The sequence below is a fragment of the Petaurus breviceps genome, unplaced genomic scaffold (assembly GCF_028583685.1).
Source record: "Petaurus breviceps papuanus isolate PSGF00001 unplaced genomic scaffold, PetGlider_PUasm1.0 189, whole genome shotgun sequence".
Taxonomy (NCBI): domain Eukaryota; kingdom Metazoa; phylum Chordata; class Mammalia; order Diprotodontia; family Petauridae; genus Petaurus; species Petaurus breviceps.
Window position 1 is genome coordinate 8,440,604 of NW_027185809.1, and position 18,711 is coordinate 8,459,314.

At 39.6% G+C, this 18,711-nt stretch overlaps 1 protein-coding gene across 1 annotated transcript; it reads right to left on the reverse strand.

The window, feature by feature from the left end:
- Nucleotides 1–3,742: 3,742 nt before the first annotated feature.
- On the reverse strand, nt 3,743–18,041 carry CXCL14 (C-X-C motif chemokine ligand 14). The gene is made up of 3 exons (XM_069091879.1): nt 17,881–18,041; nt 9,717–9,830; nt 3,743–4,905 (listed from the first exon to the last, which is right to left on the reverse strand). The coding sequence occupies exons 1-3, from the start codon at nt 18,030–18,032 to the stop codon at nt 4,890–4,892; spliced, it is 282 nt and encodes a 93-aa protein (XP_068947980.1). The 5' UTR covers nt 18,033–18,041; the 3' UTR covers nt 3,743–4,889.
- Between the last annotated feature and the right edge of the window lie 670 nt (nt 18,042–18,711).

The window sequence follows — 18,711 nt, forward strand, 5'->3', positions numbered from 1 at the left end:
TTCTGTCTTCTCTACCAGATTGTTCCTGCTATTTTCCCCATTCTCATTTTTCTTTAATATCTCCCTGTCTATAGACTGCTTCCCTATTACCTAAAAAATACGTCAATGTCTCCCCCATCCTCCAGAACTCCCCACAATCCCCTGCCCCCATCCATCCTTGCTAGTCATTGTGCAATGTTGCTCCTCCCTTTCATGGCTAAACTCCTTGGGAAAACTATTTACAGTCAGTACTTCTACTCTTTTACCTTCCTTCTCTTACCTTGCTGCAGTCTGGCATCTGATCTCATCATTCAGTTGAAACCGTTGTCCATGACTCAGTCCTCAACTTTCTTGACCTCTTTGCAGCCTTTGACATTATTGACCACACTGTCCTCCTCGATACATTCTTCTCTTTAGGCTTTCATGATGCTACTGTCTCTTGGTTTTCCTCCTACCTGACTATTCCTTCTTGGAATTCCTAGATAGATCTTCATCTGGGTCATGTGCAAATGCTAAGCGTGGGTGACCCTCAAGGCTCTGTCCTGGACCTTTTAGTTTTCTCTCTAGAGAATATTTCGCTTGGTAATCTCATTAGCTCCCATGTATTTGATGATAATTTCCATGCTGATGATTCCCAGAGCTATTCATCTAGCCCCAACTGCCTACTGATGTATCAAACTGCATGTCCCATTGGCATCTTCAATTTAATATATCCCAAACAGAATTTATTATTTTCCCCCACCCAAACCCTTCCTTTTCCCTAATTCCCTTTTTCTTTCAAGGAAACCACCATCTTCCCAGTCAACCAGACTGGTAAATTCGACATCATCCTTGGTTTCTTGCTCTCTCTCATCCTTTTCCCTGTGCCTGTATACAATATGTTGCCACATCCTGTAGTTTTCACCTTCACAACATCTCACGTATACTCTGACACTACCATAAACTCCAGTACAAAGCCATTATCAACTCATCAATTTTCTCCCTACTCTGGATCATCCTCTAGTCGGCTATCAAAAGTGATTTTACTTAAGATCATGTCTGATCATCTCCACCCCGCCCCCCCCCCCCACACTACATTCAGTAGACTTCAGGAGCTCCCTATCACCTCCTGGATTACATATAAAATTCTGTATGTTTTTTTAAACCCTTCATAACCTGGTCTTTTCCTGCTCTTCCAGGGTTCTTACCTCTTATTCCCCTCCATGTACTCTTTGATTCAGTGACATCGGTCTCCTTAATGTCTTAAGAGACACTGTCTCCTTCCTCGATGCAGTTTCTTTTTTAAAAATAAAAAATGTGTTTTTATGGAAGACTTCTGCTTCTTACATCATCATAATGATCCCCAGTATCTTCCTACCCCTCCCAGAGATGCATCTCATATAATTAGTATTTTTTTAAAGAAGAAAAAAATCAGTGCAACTAATGGATAGTTTGAAAAAAATCGGAGAACATTCTCACCTCCACAAAAGTGATAGATTGGGGGTGTCTTTTCATTTGGATTATGCTTGATCTATATAAATGTGTTATACTCACTTTTAACTTTTTTTGGCATGTGGTTGTTCTTTCTGCTTACATTGTTATAGTTACTGAATATATTGTTTTCTTGAATCTGTTTACTCTTTACTAGTTCATGTAAGTCTTTCATTACTTGCTTTTTTTAAAAAATTATTTATTTTATTTTTAATTTATGGAATAAAGCATTTCCATAACATAGTATAATAAAAAAGTATTTATCTCACATATAACTTCTTATTATACACTCTCAATATTCCATTACATTCAGGTATCACAATTTGTTTTGTCATTCCCCAGTCAATGGACATCTAGTTTGTTTCCAATTCTTTGCTATCACAAAAAGTGTTACTATAAATATTTTGGTGTATATGAAGGCTTTCTTCTTCATGATGGATTTTTTTGGAATTAAAGCCCAGTAGTGGGACTTTGCGCATTTTCACTGACTGGAAAGCTTTCCCTTCCCATCTCTGCCTCCTGACTTCCTTGACTTTCTTCAAGCCTCAACTAAAATCCTTCCTTCTGAATGAAGTTTTTCCAGGTTCCCCTTCACAATGAGAATGCAACATCACTGCGATTACATATAATTAATTCTATGTATACTTCATTTGTACATATTTGTTTTCATGTTTTCTCCCCCATCAAACTATGAACTCCTTGAGAGCTGTTTTTGCCTTTCTTTATATTATCAGTGCTTGCAATAATTCTTACACATAGCAAGAGCTTATAAATGCTTGTTGACTTGACTTGCTGACTTAATTTTTCCTGTATGGACAGGATAGTTCAACTTTTCCCCTTCTCCTTTAAATCTTCATTCAAGTCATTTTTTGATATATGTCCCTCCACATCCACTGTCACATGTATCTTTCTAGTAGATTGAATTATGACTGTAAGGTGCCTTCTAGCTTTTAGATTCTAGGATTTTGCTACCAGGAACTCACTGAAGTAGAGAGGGATCCAGGAGTGTCTGCAGAAGAGTGAGAGACCCAGGGTATTCTAGGATCTAGGGTTCTCCCTAGGGGAATAAAGACTGCAGTTCTTTCCCTTGAAGAATTAGGGATTCAAGAGTGACTGAGGAGAGCAAGGGACCTAGGAATGATGCCAGGGGTCTGCATGACCCAGAATCTTTCTCAAGTAATGGAGGACCTAGGTTTGGTCTCAGCTGGGAATGTTCAGTTCAGGGATAAACCACACTGTAATTCCACTCTAACATTTTTATCCAGGTGAGATCAAGTTATGATGACCATAAGAGCAGCCTTTGAGAGAATCACCGATTTGGAGCATTTCACACTGGGAGTGACTTTAGAGATCAGTTGATATTTGAGTTTCTTTTAGAATCATTCAAGGAATTACCCTTGTCTACTCTTGGCATCCCTTTTGTGAGGTGCGAGAGTGATGGGAAGCCCTGAGGAATGGCCTTGGCTTTCTGCACTCCTCCTCTGGGTTCCAAGTGTGCATTCTTTCCAACCCATTGCTGAAACATTGCCATCATATTTTAGCATGGTTCAAAATGAAACCAGTTTTAATTGCTTTAAGTGTGAAAGTTGGGAAATAAGGTCTGAGCATTTAGAACATAATAGGCCCTTAGAGATCAACAAGTCCACATCCTTGACCCTCAAGTCTAATTTTAAAAGAGGAAACAGACCCAGAGAGGAAGTGACTGTCCTAAGGTCACGCAGGGAGTAACCACTAGTGTTTGGATTTGAACCTAGGTGCAGAGTCCAAATCCAGTGTTCTTTCCTTTGTTTCTTTCTTGGTACATAGGGAGCTCAAGTTCTAGCTTCCTATCAGTAGGAATTTTGCTTTGAATGATATTTTCAACTAATCCACGAATGCAATTTTACTGCTGCATTAGAGAACTCCAGTTTTATTCATTAATAGAACTTCCTCTTAGATGCACTAAGCATTCAAAATATGGCAAATGTTTTGTTATTATATGTGTGAATATGCAAAGGATCTATGATTTTTGTGGGTACAGGTAACTCCTTGCTGGGAACTTCCTCCATGAACAGATTATGACCTATCCATGATTTAATAGATGTCGTGAGGAACTGATTGAGGCACATAGAGGTTAAGTAATTTGCCAGGGTCACACAGATAGTGAGTTTCAGAGGTGGGATTTGAACTCAATACTTCCTGACTTTAACCCCAGTGTTCTATCCACTATACCACACTGCCTCTGTGTAATTATAATAGCTCAAAGGAAAAAAAAAAGTAAAGCAAAGCAAATCTCACTGTTCCACAATTGGGGTATGTTTTAAATATATTTTATTATTTTTCTTTTGTCTTAGAAAGAATATGAAAACTGCATGCAATTCTAACTATTTCAGACATTTAAATAGCATATGATAACTTCAAGATGTAATACATGATACTGGAAGAACATGATATGCAATTTGCCTACAGTATATTTACAAAGGGAAAGGTAGTTTTGTTACTTTATTTAAAAAAGAGAGAGAGAGAGAACTGTACTATTAACCATGGAAGCATTACATTCACAATGACAGAAATTGTGTGTTTCTGGTCTGGGGGGGGGTCACATTCTTTGTATGTGTACTGTGTGCTGTGTGCATGTGCATATATATATATATATATATGTATGTAGGTATGTATGCATATGTATAAAGTTTCCTTGAAGGATTTTACTAAGAAAGCTAGCAAACCTATTGTTCTTGAAGTATAAAATACTTGAGATTGGAGCAGTGTACCTTTCATGTCCCCTCATGGTGGGAGAAGAATGCAGCATCCTCCTTAGACATGAATTTAGCTTGGGATCATCCCCCCTTCTAATATGTGTCAAAATTAACTGGGGGAATTATGCACATTTCCTTGGCAATCAGCTTTTATTTCAGCAAATAACATCTCCAAGAGTGAGACTCATTCAGTTCTGCCAGCTATGTGGGCCAATATTGCCTAGACAAACAGCAACATATGATTGTGGCAGCTACATTGTAAGTTGTGTGCCTTCTCCCCTCTGTGGAAAGTCACTATGAAATCAGAAGTGGAAATCTTCCTAGGGCTACAAATAACAGAGCACTACTATGGAATACCACCACACAGATTATTTGTTCAGCTAATGAGCTTATAAAGCTCAGTTGCAATCATAGTGATGAATGAATGAATACAAAAAGGCATTTAAAAAAAATGAAAGGCATGGATTTTCCCAAATTCAGTAAAAAGCAGACAACTGTGAGCTCTGAAATGTAAGAGACAGTTAGGACACTTGGAAGCCTTTTGCAAACAGTTATAAAATGTAAAAACTGACCCTTGGTAAAAAGTGCTTTTTGTAACAATATATAATTTGTGTCTTATATCTGTGAGAAAGAAAGTTTTTTCTGCAGAGTCCTTTGCTCAAGTCTTTCAAAAATTTCTGACTTTTTCATTAGGATGTTCTTGTTTTACTCTTCATAGACCCTGGAAAGGAAAAACAGGTATAAGTCTTTCAATTCCCTGACTGTATAATATATATAATATATTATATATAATACATTATATATATTATATATATATATATATATAATAATTCCCTTATCATACTTGGCCACCTGCATGAAACTGCCGCCGTGGAGTGCTCTATGCTTAACTTTGCCCCCACCTGCCGTAGGGGTCCAGAGACCTTTATTTCTAGAATAAATTCTATGGAACTGACTTTCTGAGTACTCCTATTACATGTCGAAAGGAACAGGACATTCAGGTATAAGAAATAAGAGTGAACATGCACAGAGGCTGGAAAATGAAGACAGAGATCCAGTTTGACTGGAACAGAGAGTATGTAGATGGGAGTACTATGAGATAAGGCTGAAAAGATAAGGTGATGCTAGATTATGGAAATCTTGCTGATGCGTGAGGGATCATTGTTTTAACAAACATGCTAAAACTTTGACCAGAAAAGGACCTTTGAATCCCAAGTGTCTACCAGTCTTAGAAGGCAATTAATAAATGCTTGCTGTCTGATAGATTAATTAATTAGCTATATGTTATCCAGTCTAACTATTCCCACCCTCCCATTTTACAGAACAGGAAGTTGAGATCTAGAGAGGGAAAAGGCCTTATCTAAATTAATGCTGTCCTTTTCAAAGTAGTCCCCTTGGCAACCTAGACACACATATTTTAATGATGCTGCAGCAAACTACTTAGGCTTAAGACTCAAAGAGCCTTGTTTTTTCTTTTTTTTTTTTTTTGAATTGCATTACTGGGGTAAACCTTCCTCCTTTGAGAGTAAATTGGATTACTGGAAGAAGACAAGTTGAATGAATAAGATGTGTTAGGAACCTAGGAAATAGTGATTTGAATCACAGATAAAGTGGGTCTAGCTCCATTACTAAGGCAGTACAGTTGGGATCGTGCCCCAGGGCACCACAAAATAAAGGGAGTAAAAATTTAACACATGCAATTGTTTTAGAAACTATTGAATTTAATGCCTTGTTAGCAAGACTAATTAATAATTCATTCAAATAGGAGCTCCCATAGTAATGACCATCTGTGAGCCACTATATTAACTATCTTCTCCCACCCAACTGAATTGGTCTTAATTACTGTTTGATCCTGGAGCCCTTCAGGATCAGAACTGCCAGTTATATAGAGCCTACATAGAAGCCCATGTGGTATGAAGGCAATAAATAGGCTCAGGAGTCAGGTCCCAAATTAATATGTGGCCCAAGCAGTGGCAGTATTTCAGGAATAAGTGTTTCATCTTCCATGGAGACAGAGATAACAGCACTCATGTGCAGGGCTGAGTTCTGGTCTATTTGTTAGAGATTCAATCACATGATTTTAGAGTCAGACCTCAAGAATAATCTAGGAGCAAACTGAGATGGGGCTTCTTCCATAGTCCTTAACAATTGCTGTTATGTAGGCAAAATGAAGAGTAAAGTTTACAGAAACCCCAGAATTGCTAGTGTTGTAGAGGGGCATCACCTATAGAGATGGAGAAGAAAAGTGTTATCATCCCTGAGAGTTCTTTTAAAAAGAAATAAACAGAAAGCCACAGCTTTTAGAAATTGGTAAAAATATATAACAAAGTGAGTTTGATGGCAAGAAAATATCTAGGTAAGAAAATAATTTTAGCATTGAAATAATTTGTCTGGAAATCATCTGACTGCTTTTTCAATTTCCTTCAAATGAAGTGTCCTGATTAATGGAGAGAGAGAGAGAGAGAGAGAGAGAGAGAGAGAGAGAGGAAAGAGAGAAGATACAACAAATACTCTTTGGAAGTATTTTGGAAGTTCTAGGTTTCAGTTGTTTTTCTTTAGGGAGGAAGGAAGGAAAAAACATAAAATTTATTAAGCATCCAATATGTGCCAGGTGCTATGCTAAACACTTTCACAATTACTATCTCATTTAAGCCTTTCTACCACACTGGGAGGTTAGTATTATTTTTTCCTCATTTTATAGTTGAGGGAACTGAGGCAAAGAGAGGTTAAGTGAATTTACCCAGGGTCACGCAGCTAGTATCTGAGTCTGGATTTGAACTCAGGTCTTCTTGACCATATACTTAGGTTTCTGTTTCCTCAAAACTATGCATATGTGTATACACACATATGAATATGTATATGAGTACATATACACATGTATTTATAGATACAATATATTTATTTATATGTGCACACACAATTCCTATCCTTATCAACCTGCTCATAGGATCACATGATTGCATTGATTATATATTTAAAGCTGGAAAGAATCATAGTTCAACTCTCCCATCTTACTGCTGAGGAAACTGAGGTCCCAAGAGGTTATAGGAGACTTGCCTGTGGTTACACAGGTAGTAAGTGGCAGTACTGGGATTTGAACTAAGGCCCTCTGACTTTGAGTCCAGCAGTCTTTCTATGGTACTACACTGTATAAAGAAAATGACTAATTGCTTTAAATATTGAATTCTTATTTTGGTGAATGAAGCTTTTCTTTAATGTATTAATTTTTAAGGACTCTTGGTCTTCAGTCAATCAGTAGTTCTCAAGTGTGCCTACCAAAGGGCTAGGTGTGCCATCTTCTCCTCGTCCTATTTTGGTCCCAGTTGACATATCAGAAGATTAGAGGCAGCAAAATACTATTCAAAAAGCCCTTTACTGAAGGTTGACAGATGTGGGTTCTAATTCACTCTGTCAACAGTTTCCCCATTTGTAAAATAAGGGAGTTAAAGGAATGGTCTGCAAACCCTAGGAAATTTAACAAACGAACTGAATTGAATTAATGAGATTTTTGAGAGCCTGCATGATCTAGTTGGGCATCAGACTTAGAAAGAACTGAGTTCAAGTACCCCTTCTGATAAATACTGGTTGTGTGATCTTGGGTCAATCACTGCACCTCTCAACTTTCCCAGGTAACCTTCTCACACTAAGTTGCTGCCATGCACCAAGACTTTCCTCACCACTTTATCAATGATATCACAAATCTGGGTTACCCTCCTTTTGCCAAATGAAATATTTGGCCCAGATGGTTAGGGAGGGAAGAACATAGGGAGGGAAAATTTTACTGAAGGCTTCAATGGATTGTGAAACATTCTCAGCAGTCCCTACATGTGACAGAGAGGTGAAGCTTTTTCATTTTGATTGTTGTGTGAACTGGGAGGAGGACAAACCATTTTCAAGGCTTCTGCTGGTTAGGTAGGGAAAAGCCCAGAAAAGAAAGCTTTATTCCCAAAAGATTTCCAGAAAAGAAACACTTACTGTCAGTATTTGCTATTTTGAGCTAATGCAGACTGAGCAGTTTTGTGGAGAATACGTAGGCCCGGGTATTGCTAAAGGCTCTGCCTTTGGGAATGACCTTCGACATGTAATGGGAGTACTCAGAAAGTCAGTTCCATAGAATTTATTCTAGAAATAAAGGTCTCTGGACCCCTACAGCAGTGGGGGCAAAGTTAAGCATAGAGAGCTCCACTGCGGCAGTTTCAGGCAGGTGGCCGAGTATAAAGGGCTTCTATGTGCAAAGGAACATGTGTTCCACATGTGTCTAGTACACCTTCCTCTTCCCTCCTTTCTACTTCCGAGCTCCAGACTGGCCTCTGCCATAGGTGAAGCAGACCCATGTGGGGTGACTTGTGCTTAAGTGCTGGAAAGACACTTAACCCTTCTGCCTTAGTTTCCTCATTTACAAAATGGGAGTACTAATCCTTGTTACATGTGCTTCACAGGGTTGCTGTGAGTCTCAAATGAAGCAAAGTATATAAAGTTCTTTGTAATCCTTAGAGTGCTGCATATGTGTCAGTTACTGACGACCATCATGTGCATTAGCATTACTGTCACTTCTCCTGATTTTCAAAATCCCAACTTTACAGATCATACAATAATAGACTATCAGAAGTAGAAGGAATCTACTGTCTACTGAGTGAAATCCAAATACTTTCCCTTGGCATTTAAGGTTCTCCATAATCTAGCATCACCTTATCTTTTCAGCCTTATCTCATATTACTCCCATCTACATACTCTCTGTTCCAGTCAAACTGGATCTCTGTCTTCATTTTCCAGCCTCTGTGCATTTGTTCATTCTTATTTCTTATACCTGAATGTCCTGTTCCTTTTTTTGTCTATTGAATGCTTCTTTAAACCTGAATTAAGTCCCTTAACTTCTTTTTTTTTAAATTAAATCATTTGGGGTTAAGTAACTTGCTCAAGGTTACACGGCCAGTTATTTCTGGGTGTGGTACTGAGTGTCTGAGCCCAGATTCGATCCCCAGGTCATCCCAACACTGGGGCCAGTGCTCTTACTCACTGAGCCATCTGGCCGCCCCTAGTCCATTAACTTCTATGAGCCTCAGTTTTCTCATCTATAAAAGGCTGGAGAGCATAGCCTGTACTTCTCAGAGTTGCTGTGGGGATCAAATGTAATAATGTATCTAAAATAATAAAGTACTCTATAAATATGAGCAAAATTGTTATTTCCTATGAATCATATAGAGACCAACTCAAATGCCACCTCCTTTAGTGAAGACCTTTCTCTTTAGACTTTCTATAGCACTTTGTCCTTCAACTTTCTAATATGTTTATGTATATAATTTTATTTTTAGGTCTTATTCTACTAGCTTGTGACCTCCAGGAAAGCAGACACCCCATTTAATTTAAATTTTATATTTCGCCCAGAACCAAAAATTCTACCAAATGAATGAATCCTCTAATCCCCACATTTTACAGATGTGGAAACTGAGGCCAAGATTTGCTCAGGGTCTCTGAGCTCTTTAGATGCAAAACTACTCTTTCTCCTACACAGAGCTTTAACTTGAAACTCACCTGCGTTTCTCATTCCACGCATTATACCACTTGATGAATCTCTTTGTGCTCTGGAGTTTGGGATGGAGGCAGTGTTCTTGTCCCCGGTACCGTGACATGCTCTTGGTAGTGATGCTGTAAGAGAGTTTGGAAAAGCAGCCTGTGTGAGAGGTTAATCCTTTCCACTATCCCTCAGCACCTGCCTGAGATGGGTGAGGTCAGCTTCGAGGGAATGCTGAATAAGGAGAGTTCATTCATTAGAATGTGTGAGCTGCTATTGTCCTGCCTTCAGTGGAGCAGGAGAAGAAGGCAAAGCTTTGCAGTGGGCAGGAGGCAGGCGGAGTACATCCAAACTCTCCCTTCTAGTACAGTAAGGGGCATTGTGGGAACAGCAAGTACCTGTGGAGGGGAAGTTCTGCTCTGCACCTCTGAGACTTTAAAATGTTTCAGTGAAGTCTGAAATTGTTCTGTGAGCCATTTTGATTATATGATTTTTGTTTCATATTGCAGAAAGTATATAGTAGATGGACTTTTTAATGTGGGATAGCCTGGCTTTCTTTTAATGGGGGATGGCCTGGCTTTCCGATGAGCTTTATGGCAGCAAGGATTCAGCTATAACTTGTAAACTTCGCAAGTCTCAGTGGAATCAGCCTGTAATATGAGCAAGCCCTGCACCTGATTGGAGGACCTTTCTCCCCCATTCCCTTTTTGCTCTCCTCTCCAGAAGCTTTTTGCCTGTGGCAGGTCTGTAAAGCTTGTGAATATGTTATCTTGCAGGAAAATTTTCAGCCATATTGCTGGAAGGGACCTAATAGCCCATCTAGTCCAAGATGACATTAGGTAATACTTCATGTGGTCTTCTCCCTCATTTCCCCACCTTACCCTATCTATCCGGGTACTCTTGTATCCTCAACATTTACAATGACTTACTTGGTACCCTACTGAAAGGCTTAGGGAAAGCCATAAAAGCTAAGTAATGCTGAGGTTGGGTGGGAATTTTTGTAGGCCCCCAGATTACTCATCTCTAATAGTATGGGGTTTCACTAGTCACCTGTAAAGCTGTAACGTGCCATGGCCCTAGGTTGTAAGGGGAATCTCTGTCTTTGACAATGATAAGTAGCAGAGATGGTCATACAGAGGTGGGATGTACTTCAAGGAAATCCAGTAGTGTTTATAAAAATGCAGCCTGGTAGAAGAGAAAGGGCTGAGAAATGACACACGTTAAAAAAAATGACTTTTTGCTACTCCAGAAGGTTTCTACTGGGAACTGCAGGGTTCATTAAGCAAAGAACACCCTGAAACATTTAAGATAGGGCTCAGTTTAGAGAAATCAATTTACCCATATCTTTCGAGTGCTGTCTCTTTTGCTGAAATGGAGAAATGTCTGCATTAGGAGATATTCATTCAGAAGATATCATAATGGTAATTATTAGCTTCATAAAATGGGTCCCTATGGGCAATCTTGCCCAAGATTCTTCTTCAGCTTGGGGCCCTGAAGGAAGGTTCCCTCAAATGTTGGGTTTGTGACCAGGAACCAAAACACCAGTGTCTAGAATTGTGATAATTGCTTTATCCTTTCTTTTGTGAAGCTCAGAACTTCCAAACTGTATTCTCTGAGAAGTCCTTGGGGTTTATATTTGGCCTAGTGTCAACAATGATGTTCTTCAGTGTTTTAGGATAAGCAGAGGTGACATATTCGATTACATTTCAAACTCTCCAGCTGCTAATAGAGGAGAAGGAGCAGTTATTTCAAACTGATCATTGCTTTCTTCTGGGAACAGGCATTCAGTTAGTCCCATCTGACTTCTGAGGAACCAAGAAGGTTAATAGGATTATAGATTTATAACTGAAAGGGACTCTGGAGGCCATTAAGTCTAACCACCTAATTTTACAGCTGAGGAAACTGAGGCTAAAAGAGACTAAGTGACTTATCCAAGGTCAGACAGACACTAAGTACCTGAGGCAGGATTTTACTCAAGTCATCAAGACTCCAAGCCTTGCCCGTTAACCATTGTGCTACATAGCTAATGCAGGCTTAGGGGTACATATTACACACTTGGATGAATGTATGTGATTCTGGAAAGCTGGAGGTTTGCACTGGCACTACAATTTGCACACCTACTAGAGAAGTAGCATCACTTTACTTCAGTTTCTGCATCAGTAAAATAGGGATAAAATTAGTAACTGTAATATTTACCCTCCTAGGTTCTTGTTTACTAGGACAGAATTTTATATATGTATATATATGTACACACAATGTTCACAATACATACATAAACACATATGTGATATGTGTTTGTATAGACATATAAGTGCACATGCATGTATATGCACAGCTATCATATATATTTGTATGTATATATATATGTTTAATATAAGAGGTAGCAAGAGTGTAGTGGATAGAAAGTTGGCCTTGGAGTCAGGAAGACTTGTGTGCAAGTGCCAACTCAGAAATATACTGTCTGTGTGACCCTGGGTAAGGTACTTAAGTACTTAGTGCCCTAAGCATCTCTCTAGTCTAAGACAATGGGTTGCCGAGAAGGTGCCAACCTATGTTAGTAGAGAGTTTCCTCATATCAGTGAAATTACAGGTCTAGGCACTATCCTGAAGCATTGCGTTCTCTATATTCACAGTATCACCCTGTACCAAGGTAATATTTTACCATCTAAGACTGGGTGTTTTAGAAGTCAGTGCAAAGGCCATACAGTAAATGAATGTATTTCCCAGAGTGTTTTGCATGAAATGAAAATTATTTTTGGTGAATTCTGGGAGGGAAACTCAATTTTAGTTTATAAGCAACTTGAGGGCAAGGATTGTTTTGTTTTGTTTTGATTTGTCCTTGTATCTCCAGCACCCAGCACAGTATTTGGTATTTAGTACAAATCTGATGTATAGTTGTTTAATTTACTTGATTAGAATGGAAAAGATTTCAGCAGTGAGAAAACCATCCCTTTTTCAGATCAGAATTCATGTGTTATTTTTTGGGTTGCTTATGTCCAATGTGCAGGACACATAACAGAACTCAAAGATTATCTGCCTTAGGCCTGGGTTAGTGGGAGGAAATGAAGAACAGATAGACATCATGGGCTTATGTGATGTGACAAAGCTAGACAGGACCTTAGTTAGATATCATCCATTCCAACTCCCCAGTTTTATAGATGAGAAGAATAAGGTCTAGAGAGCTAGAGGGACTTTCTTTAACTCACTAAGTCAGCAAATCGCAGAGCTAGGATTCGGACCCATGTTTTCTGACTCAAATGTGTGCTCCTATTATACAATAGAGATAATTTTTTGTCCATATCTGCAGAGCATCAGCCCCAGGTTGCTGCCTAAACTAATTCCCACTGACCTTGGAACTAATTTGAATTAATCAGGATCCTGAAACACAAAATAAGGTGTTCTTAGATCCCAACTATTTCGAAGCAGTGTTGGGGAAATAAGAATTAGACACTGCCACAGGCAGTCATCAGAGGCCTTCATGACAATCAAATAAATTTTTATTGAACATCTGCTGAGTTCTCCACACTGTGCTCAGAATTTAGGCATGGAAAGAAATACAATAGAAGGTATCTGCCCTCAGTAAACTCGAAGTTTGGGGCAATAAGCTATCTGGGGATGCAGCAATGGACTGACTACCCAAGGCAGAACATGGTAAATGGTGTTGAAAAGATAGCAAGTGCTGTAGGAGCCAGCTGAGAGTAAGTGGGCTCATGTGTGTTGTGGAAGAGAGGAAAATCTTGGCTCCATTTGGAATCAGGAGAACTGGACTTGAATCCTAGCTCTCAGTTACCATGTGATCCTGGGCAAGTCTCATCCCCTTCCTTCTGTGAAGTAAAGGATTCCTAAAGTTTAAGGTAGAGCAGGGGATAGAGCCAAAGGCCTGTGGTTAGGAAGACCAGAGTTCAAATCCAGCATCAGACACTTAGTAGCCATGTGACCCTATGCAAGCCACTTAACCCTGCGTGCCTCAGTTTCCTCATCTGTAAAATTAACTGAAGAAGGAAATGGCCGACTTCTCCAGTATCTTTGCCAAGAAAATTTCAAATGGGGCCATGAAGAGTAGAACACAACTGAAATAACTGAACAACAATAACCATAACAACAAAGGTCCAGTTCTAAATTCAGTGATTTAACTTGAGCCCTAAAGGATGTGCAAAATTTGGACAGGTGGGGAGAATGTTGCAGGAAAGTGGAAACAACATGAATAAAGAGAGTAAACAAGCTAATGTTTTATTTAGGTGACAGTGACCAGACTATGCCGGTTGGGGTGAAGGGCCTGTGTGAAGGAATGTGAGAAGACAAAGTTGGTTCAGGAGGTGGACAAGATTATAGTAGTAGCACCAGAGGGACAGACCCTAACAACTTGCATAGATATACATACTGTGAATATTCAGTTTACTGAAATGAAAGCTATTTGGGGTATGTTCATCTATTCTGTTGAGAGTTTCAGTATTCATGAGCAAATCACTTTCTTCCTTGTTAGCTTGTTTATATTCTCTAGATGTTTCTTCCATGTTTATCTCGTATTCTTATCCAAAGCTGACACTGGGGGCAGGGACCTGGGCTTTCACTCTTATTCCTTTTTGGTAATATGTATTTTGATAGCTAATTACATTGAATGTAGGGAACAGTATGAGAAGACTCATAAGAAACTACTATTTCTTTCATCTGAGTTAGCTTTATCTTTCCTCTAATTTCTTGTGGGCAGGGACCATGAGCACTGGGTGTTAGGCTGGAAGACCTGGGTTTGAGTAAAGAATGGAGCTGGATAGGATTTAGAACAGTAAGGGACCTTAGAGATCACCTAGTTCATATCCTTCATTTTTCTCATGAAGAAACTGAGTCTTGGAGAGTGATTTGCCCAGGGTCACCCAGCTATAAGCAGCAGAGCTGGATTCAGACAAGGTCCTGCTACTCCACACCCAGAAATCTCTGCACTCCATCAGTCCCAGCTCTGCCAGCTATGTGACTCTGAGGCTTCTGTAAGAGTCATCTGTAAAATGAGGGGTTGAATACGATGATCTCTAGACTGGCATTCTGCAATCCTATAATTTCTTTTACAATTCACAGTGCCTAGTGCAGTATCAGGTACCCAGAAATAAATACCTGTTACATTTCTTTCTTGGCCCCTAATCCTAGGAATGGAACTGTTCTAGGGATTCCTCTCTCCTTGATGCCTTTTTCCAAGTTTTAGTTGGAGAAGCAGCATAGCAGGTTGGAATCTGGATTTGAGTTAGAAGGTCTAGATTTGACTACTGGCTCAGTGATACTTTTACTTCTCTGAGACTCAGTTTACTTACCTACAATTATGACAAAATTTACACTATTGTCATCAGAAGACTTGTGAAGAAGCTTTCAGCTTCAAGGAGCTGTTGGTGCCTTTGATCATGACCTGTATGACTTTGTGATTGGCCTTTAAGAGAGGTTGTTGCCAAACAATCCATTATCTGAAAGTTGGTCCCATGATGAGTCTTCCTAGACTTAGGCTGGTCCTTGGAGGACAGACCCAAAGTCAGTTCATTACTAGCCTATACCTGAGACCTTTCCAGCATGGCAGGACATGCTGCAGCTTGAGTTCCACTGGTATAACCTTGGAGGAGCCAGGGTCATCTCCAGGAAGAATCAAAGGAAGCCTTTCATCCTGAGCATTAGAGACTGTCACAGGCCTGAGATTTGAAATCATGCAGTTCTTCCGAAAAGAAATTCAGTTCTTCCGAAAAGAAATGTTTTTTTTGTAAAATGAACTTATTCCCTTTAAGATTTGGGGAACTAGCTCCACAAGTGACCTGGAAGGTCATAACTGGACTGGTACTTGGCTCTCATAGCCTTTCCTAGAGGGCTCTGGTTCTGTTTTGAGAGGGCACAACTTATTATCAATCATACTATGAGGCCCTTGACTCCACTCTGATATGAAGTATACTTAGCTCATCTCCCTTCCTGAATCTCTTTGAGGTATGTGAAAGCCAACTTGTCACCCTAACCTAATTAATTGGGGAGGTAAGGGAATGTGTGAGGGTGGAAACTCTGATTACTTAAATTTTTTGATTCACTCAGGCTTAGCCAGGAAATTTCTTTGCATCAAAAATATCTCTAGAATTTATTAGATCTCTTTCTTGCCTACATAAGTAAAGTCTATTGAATATGATTCTTTGTTTAGGATTGTAGCTTTTTTTCCCCTAGTTTGTAGGGCTATTCTAATCAGCAATGATTTCTGTCAAGGTTATCAATAGAAATTTGATTTTTTAATATCAATTCCTTAATATAATCTTATGCCATAGATTTTCAGTTAAAAGTAGAGCACAGGAAAACACAACAAAATGGCCTGGGACCATGTCACCTCCCCCTAGAATCCAGCTCATTCACTCATTTCTTCATTCATTTATGAAACATTTATTTACAGATTACTCTGAGCAAAGCATTGTTCATTAAGGTTCTATTGTATCGAATGCACCAACTTTTAGCCTCTGAAGTATGTGAAAATATGAATTGTGGTCTTTGGAAAGTGATGACTGGGAATCAAGTAAACTAACATTTCCATTGCAAAGGTACTTGCAAGACTCCACCTTAAGTCAATCCTTGGTTTTTAATTTTTTGCTACCAGATTTGAAGAAAGGAAGGTCTTGTGTCAATCCCCCTTTTTCTCCAAGCTATTTAGTTCTTCAGTCTCAAGACAAAGCCCAGTTAGAAATTTTTCTGGGCATTTTCTTTGGGCTGGTATAAGGAGTAAGGAGAAGAGGAGTGGGGGTGGGGAGAAAGAGCCTAAGCAGGGAAATTTTTTGAGTTTTCCTCAAACTCACTAACCGATTTCAAGTCCCATGTTGTGAATATTGGCCTTAATGATCTCAGAAGCCCTTTGGGGCCCATCAGGGACCTGGCTGAGTTGGACAGTGCCTATCCAGACTGGGAATAAAATAGGACCTGTTTCTGGGGTGAAAGAAGGGGTGACTGATCAGTGGCAAATATTTGAGTTCTACTTTGCCAAGGACTTCCTTCTTGGCCAAGAGTTGACTAATGGGGAAATAGTTGTTTTGGCCCCAAGTGGTTAATTTGGAAGAGAAGAGCAAGGAAACTTTGTGTTCTTTCAGTCTGCCCCAGTTTTTAAAATATTTTCAGCATTCTCCACATGCACAGAGACAGCTCTATCGAATGTTATCCTGAGCAAGGGATTTTGCCACAGGAGTTACAGATGCATTCCTTAGGGAAGCACATATTTTGCAGCTGATTAGTAGGAAACCATTCTAAAAGTAAATTTGAATCAGTTGTAGATAATTGAATTCCTCTGAAGACATTTTCTGATATTAAATAAAGTCTCTGTGAAGCGGGAAGACTTACAGGATTAAATGCAAAATAAAGTAAGCAGAGCCAGGAAAACAATGTACACAATGGTTATAACAATGGAAATGGGTGGTGGTAGTGGTAGAAATAATAAAAAGTATTCCATGAAACTAAATGCTATGCAATTCTAAAAATCAAGCTTGTTCCCAAAGAAGAAAGCTTTTTTTTTTTTTTTTGGTGGTAGGTGGTGGGAGAAAATTCATTTCCTTCCTTCCCTCTACTTTTTTTTTCTTTGTAGAGTTGGGACTGTGAACACTGAATAAACTATCAGATTCTATTGATGGGTTGGTTAATTTTGCTGAATTTCGAGCTCTCTCCTTCCCTCCCTCTCTTTCCATCTCTCCTCTCTCTCTCTCTTCTTTGTTAAACGAAGTCATGCTCTGGGGAGAGGAGGGAGAATGATATATTTGGCAATGAAGGAGATGTAAAGAAAAGAATATCCGTATTTTAAAAATGTCTGCATAAAGGAAACAAGAGCCTAAGAACGAATTGTCATATTTTCTTTTGATTTCAAGAAAAATAAACTTGTTAGTCTTTTTATTGGGAACTTGTATGTGTGAGTCTCTACTTAAGGACCAAATATTTTAACTTTTTCTCTTTCAAGGGCCCCATCTCATCTCCAGAAATATTGTCATGATTGTGGGTCCCTTAGAAAATGCAGCTTATTTTAGCCTTGTGTTGCAGCTCGTTTGAAATGCTGGTGCTTAACACACTTGCCTACAGTTTGTGCTTGGACAAGAATGAAAAGGCATGAAACCTGCTCTTAAAGCGATTCCAGACACACATAGAGCTTGGGCATTGGGTTAGACAGAAATGAGGACAAGATAAAGTTGCAAAGGTGAGACTCACATAACCATCTTCTCTTCACAGTGCGGGTACTTTGGTTTCATTTCCAGCTTCTTGACATCACTGTATCTGATCTTTGGTCCTTTCCTTGAACATTTGCATTTTGACCCTGCAGGAGATTGCCTGATAAGTTCGGAGTTCCTTACCATCAACATACAAAGTTCAAGTTTGCAAGGAAAAGGATGAACATAGATTAGCCCATCTCCCTCCTCCCCCTTTTTTCTTTCCCTTTCTTCCTCAGACTCACATTTCAGAATTGTCTCTGGAGCTTGTGAGAAATGAAGGTACCAAACTTGGCCAAAGTCACCCTTCGGAAGCCAACATTAAAATCACCTGAAAATCACATTTTCATTGTTTCCTAAGCTTCCATATTTATTTAAACCCAAGAATGAAGGCAGGGTAAGCGGGGTCGTCCATTAGGGCACACCGAATGTCCGTCCCCCCCCCCCCCACCCCTTCCTCGGCTAAACCCGGTTTCTTACAATAGATACAAACTCTCGCTCTCCTCAAAGCTCAGAGAAGGCCAGCCAGGACGTGTGTGTGTGTGTGCTGTGTTGTGTTGTTTCTGTGTGTGTGGTGTGTTGTGATGTGTGCTGTGTGTGTGTGCTGTGTTGTGTTGTTTCTGTGTGTGTGTGTGCTGTGTTGTTTCTGTGTGTGTGTGGTGTGTGTGTGTGTGGTGTGTTGTGATGTGTGCTGTGTGTGTGGTGTGTGTGTGTGTGCTGTGTTGTGTTGTTTCTGTGTGTGTGGTGTGTTTGTGTGTGTTGTGTTGTGTGCTGTGTTGTTTCTGTGTGTGTGTGTGTGTGTGTATGTGTGTGTGTGCAGCCCACCCTGTGG

Bases quoted from the DNA above. Each gene is read 5' to 3' on its own strand.
- CXCL14 (XM_069091879.1), bottom strand. From the start codon at position 18,032: ATGTTGATGGTAAGGAACTCCGAACTTATCAGGCAATCTCCTGCAGGG. The intron at 9,831-17,880 runs GTGAGTCTCACC...ACTCTCTTACAG, and splicing joins TGTGAAGAGAAGATGGTTAT to CATCACTACCAAGAGCATGT.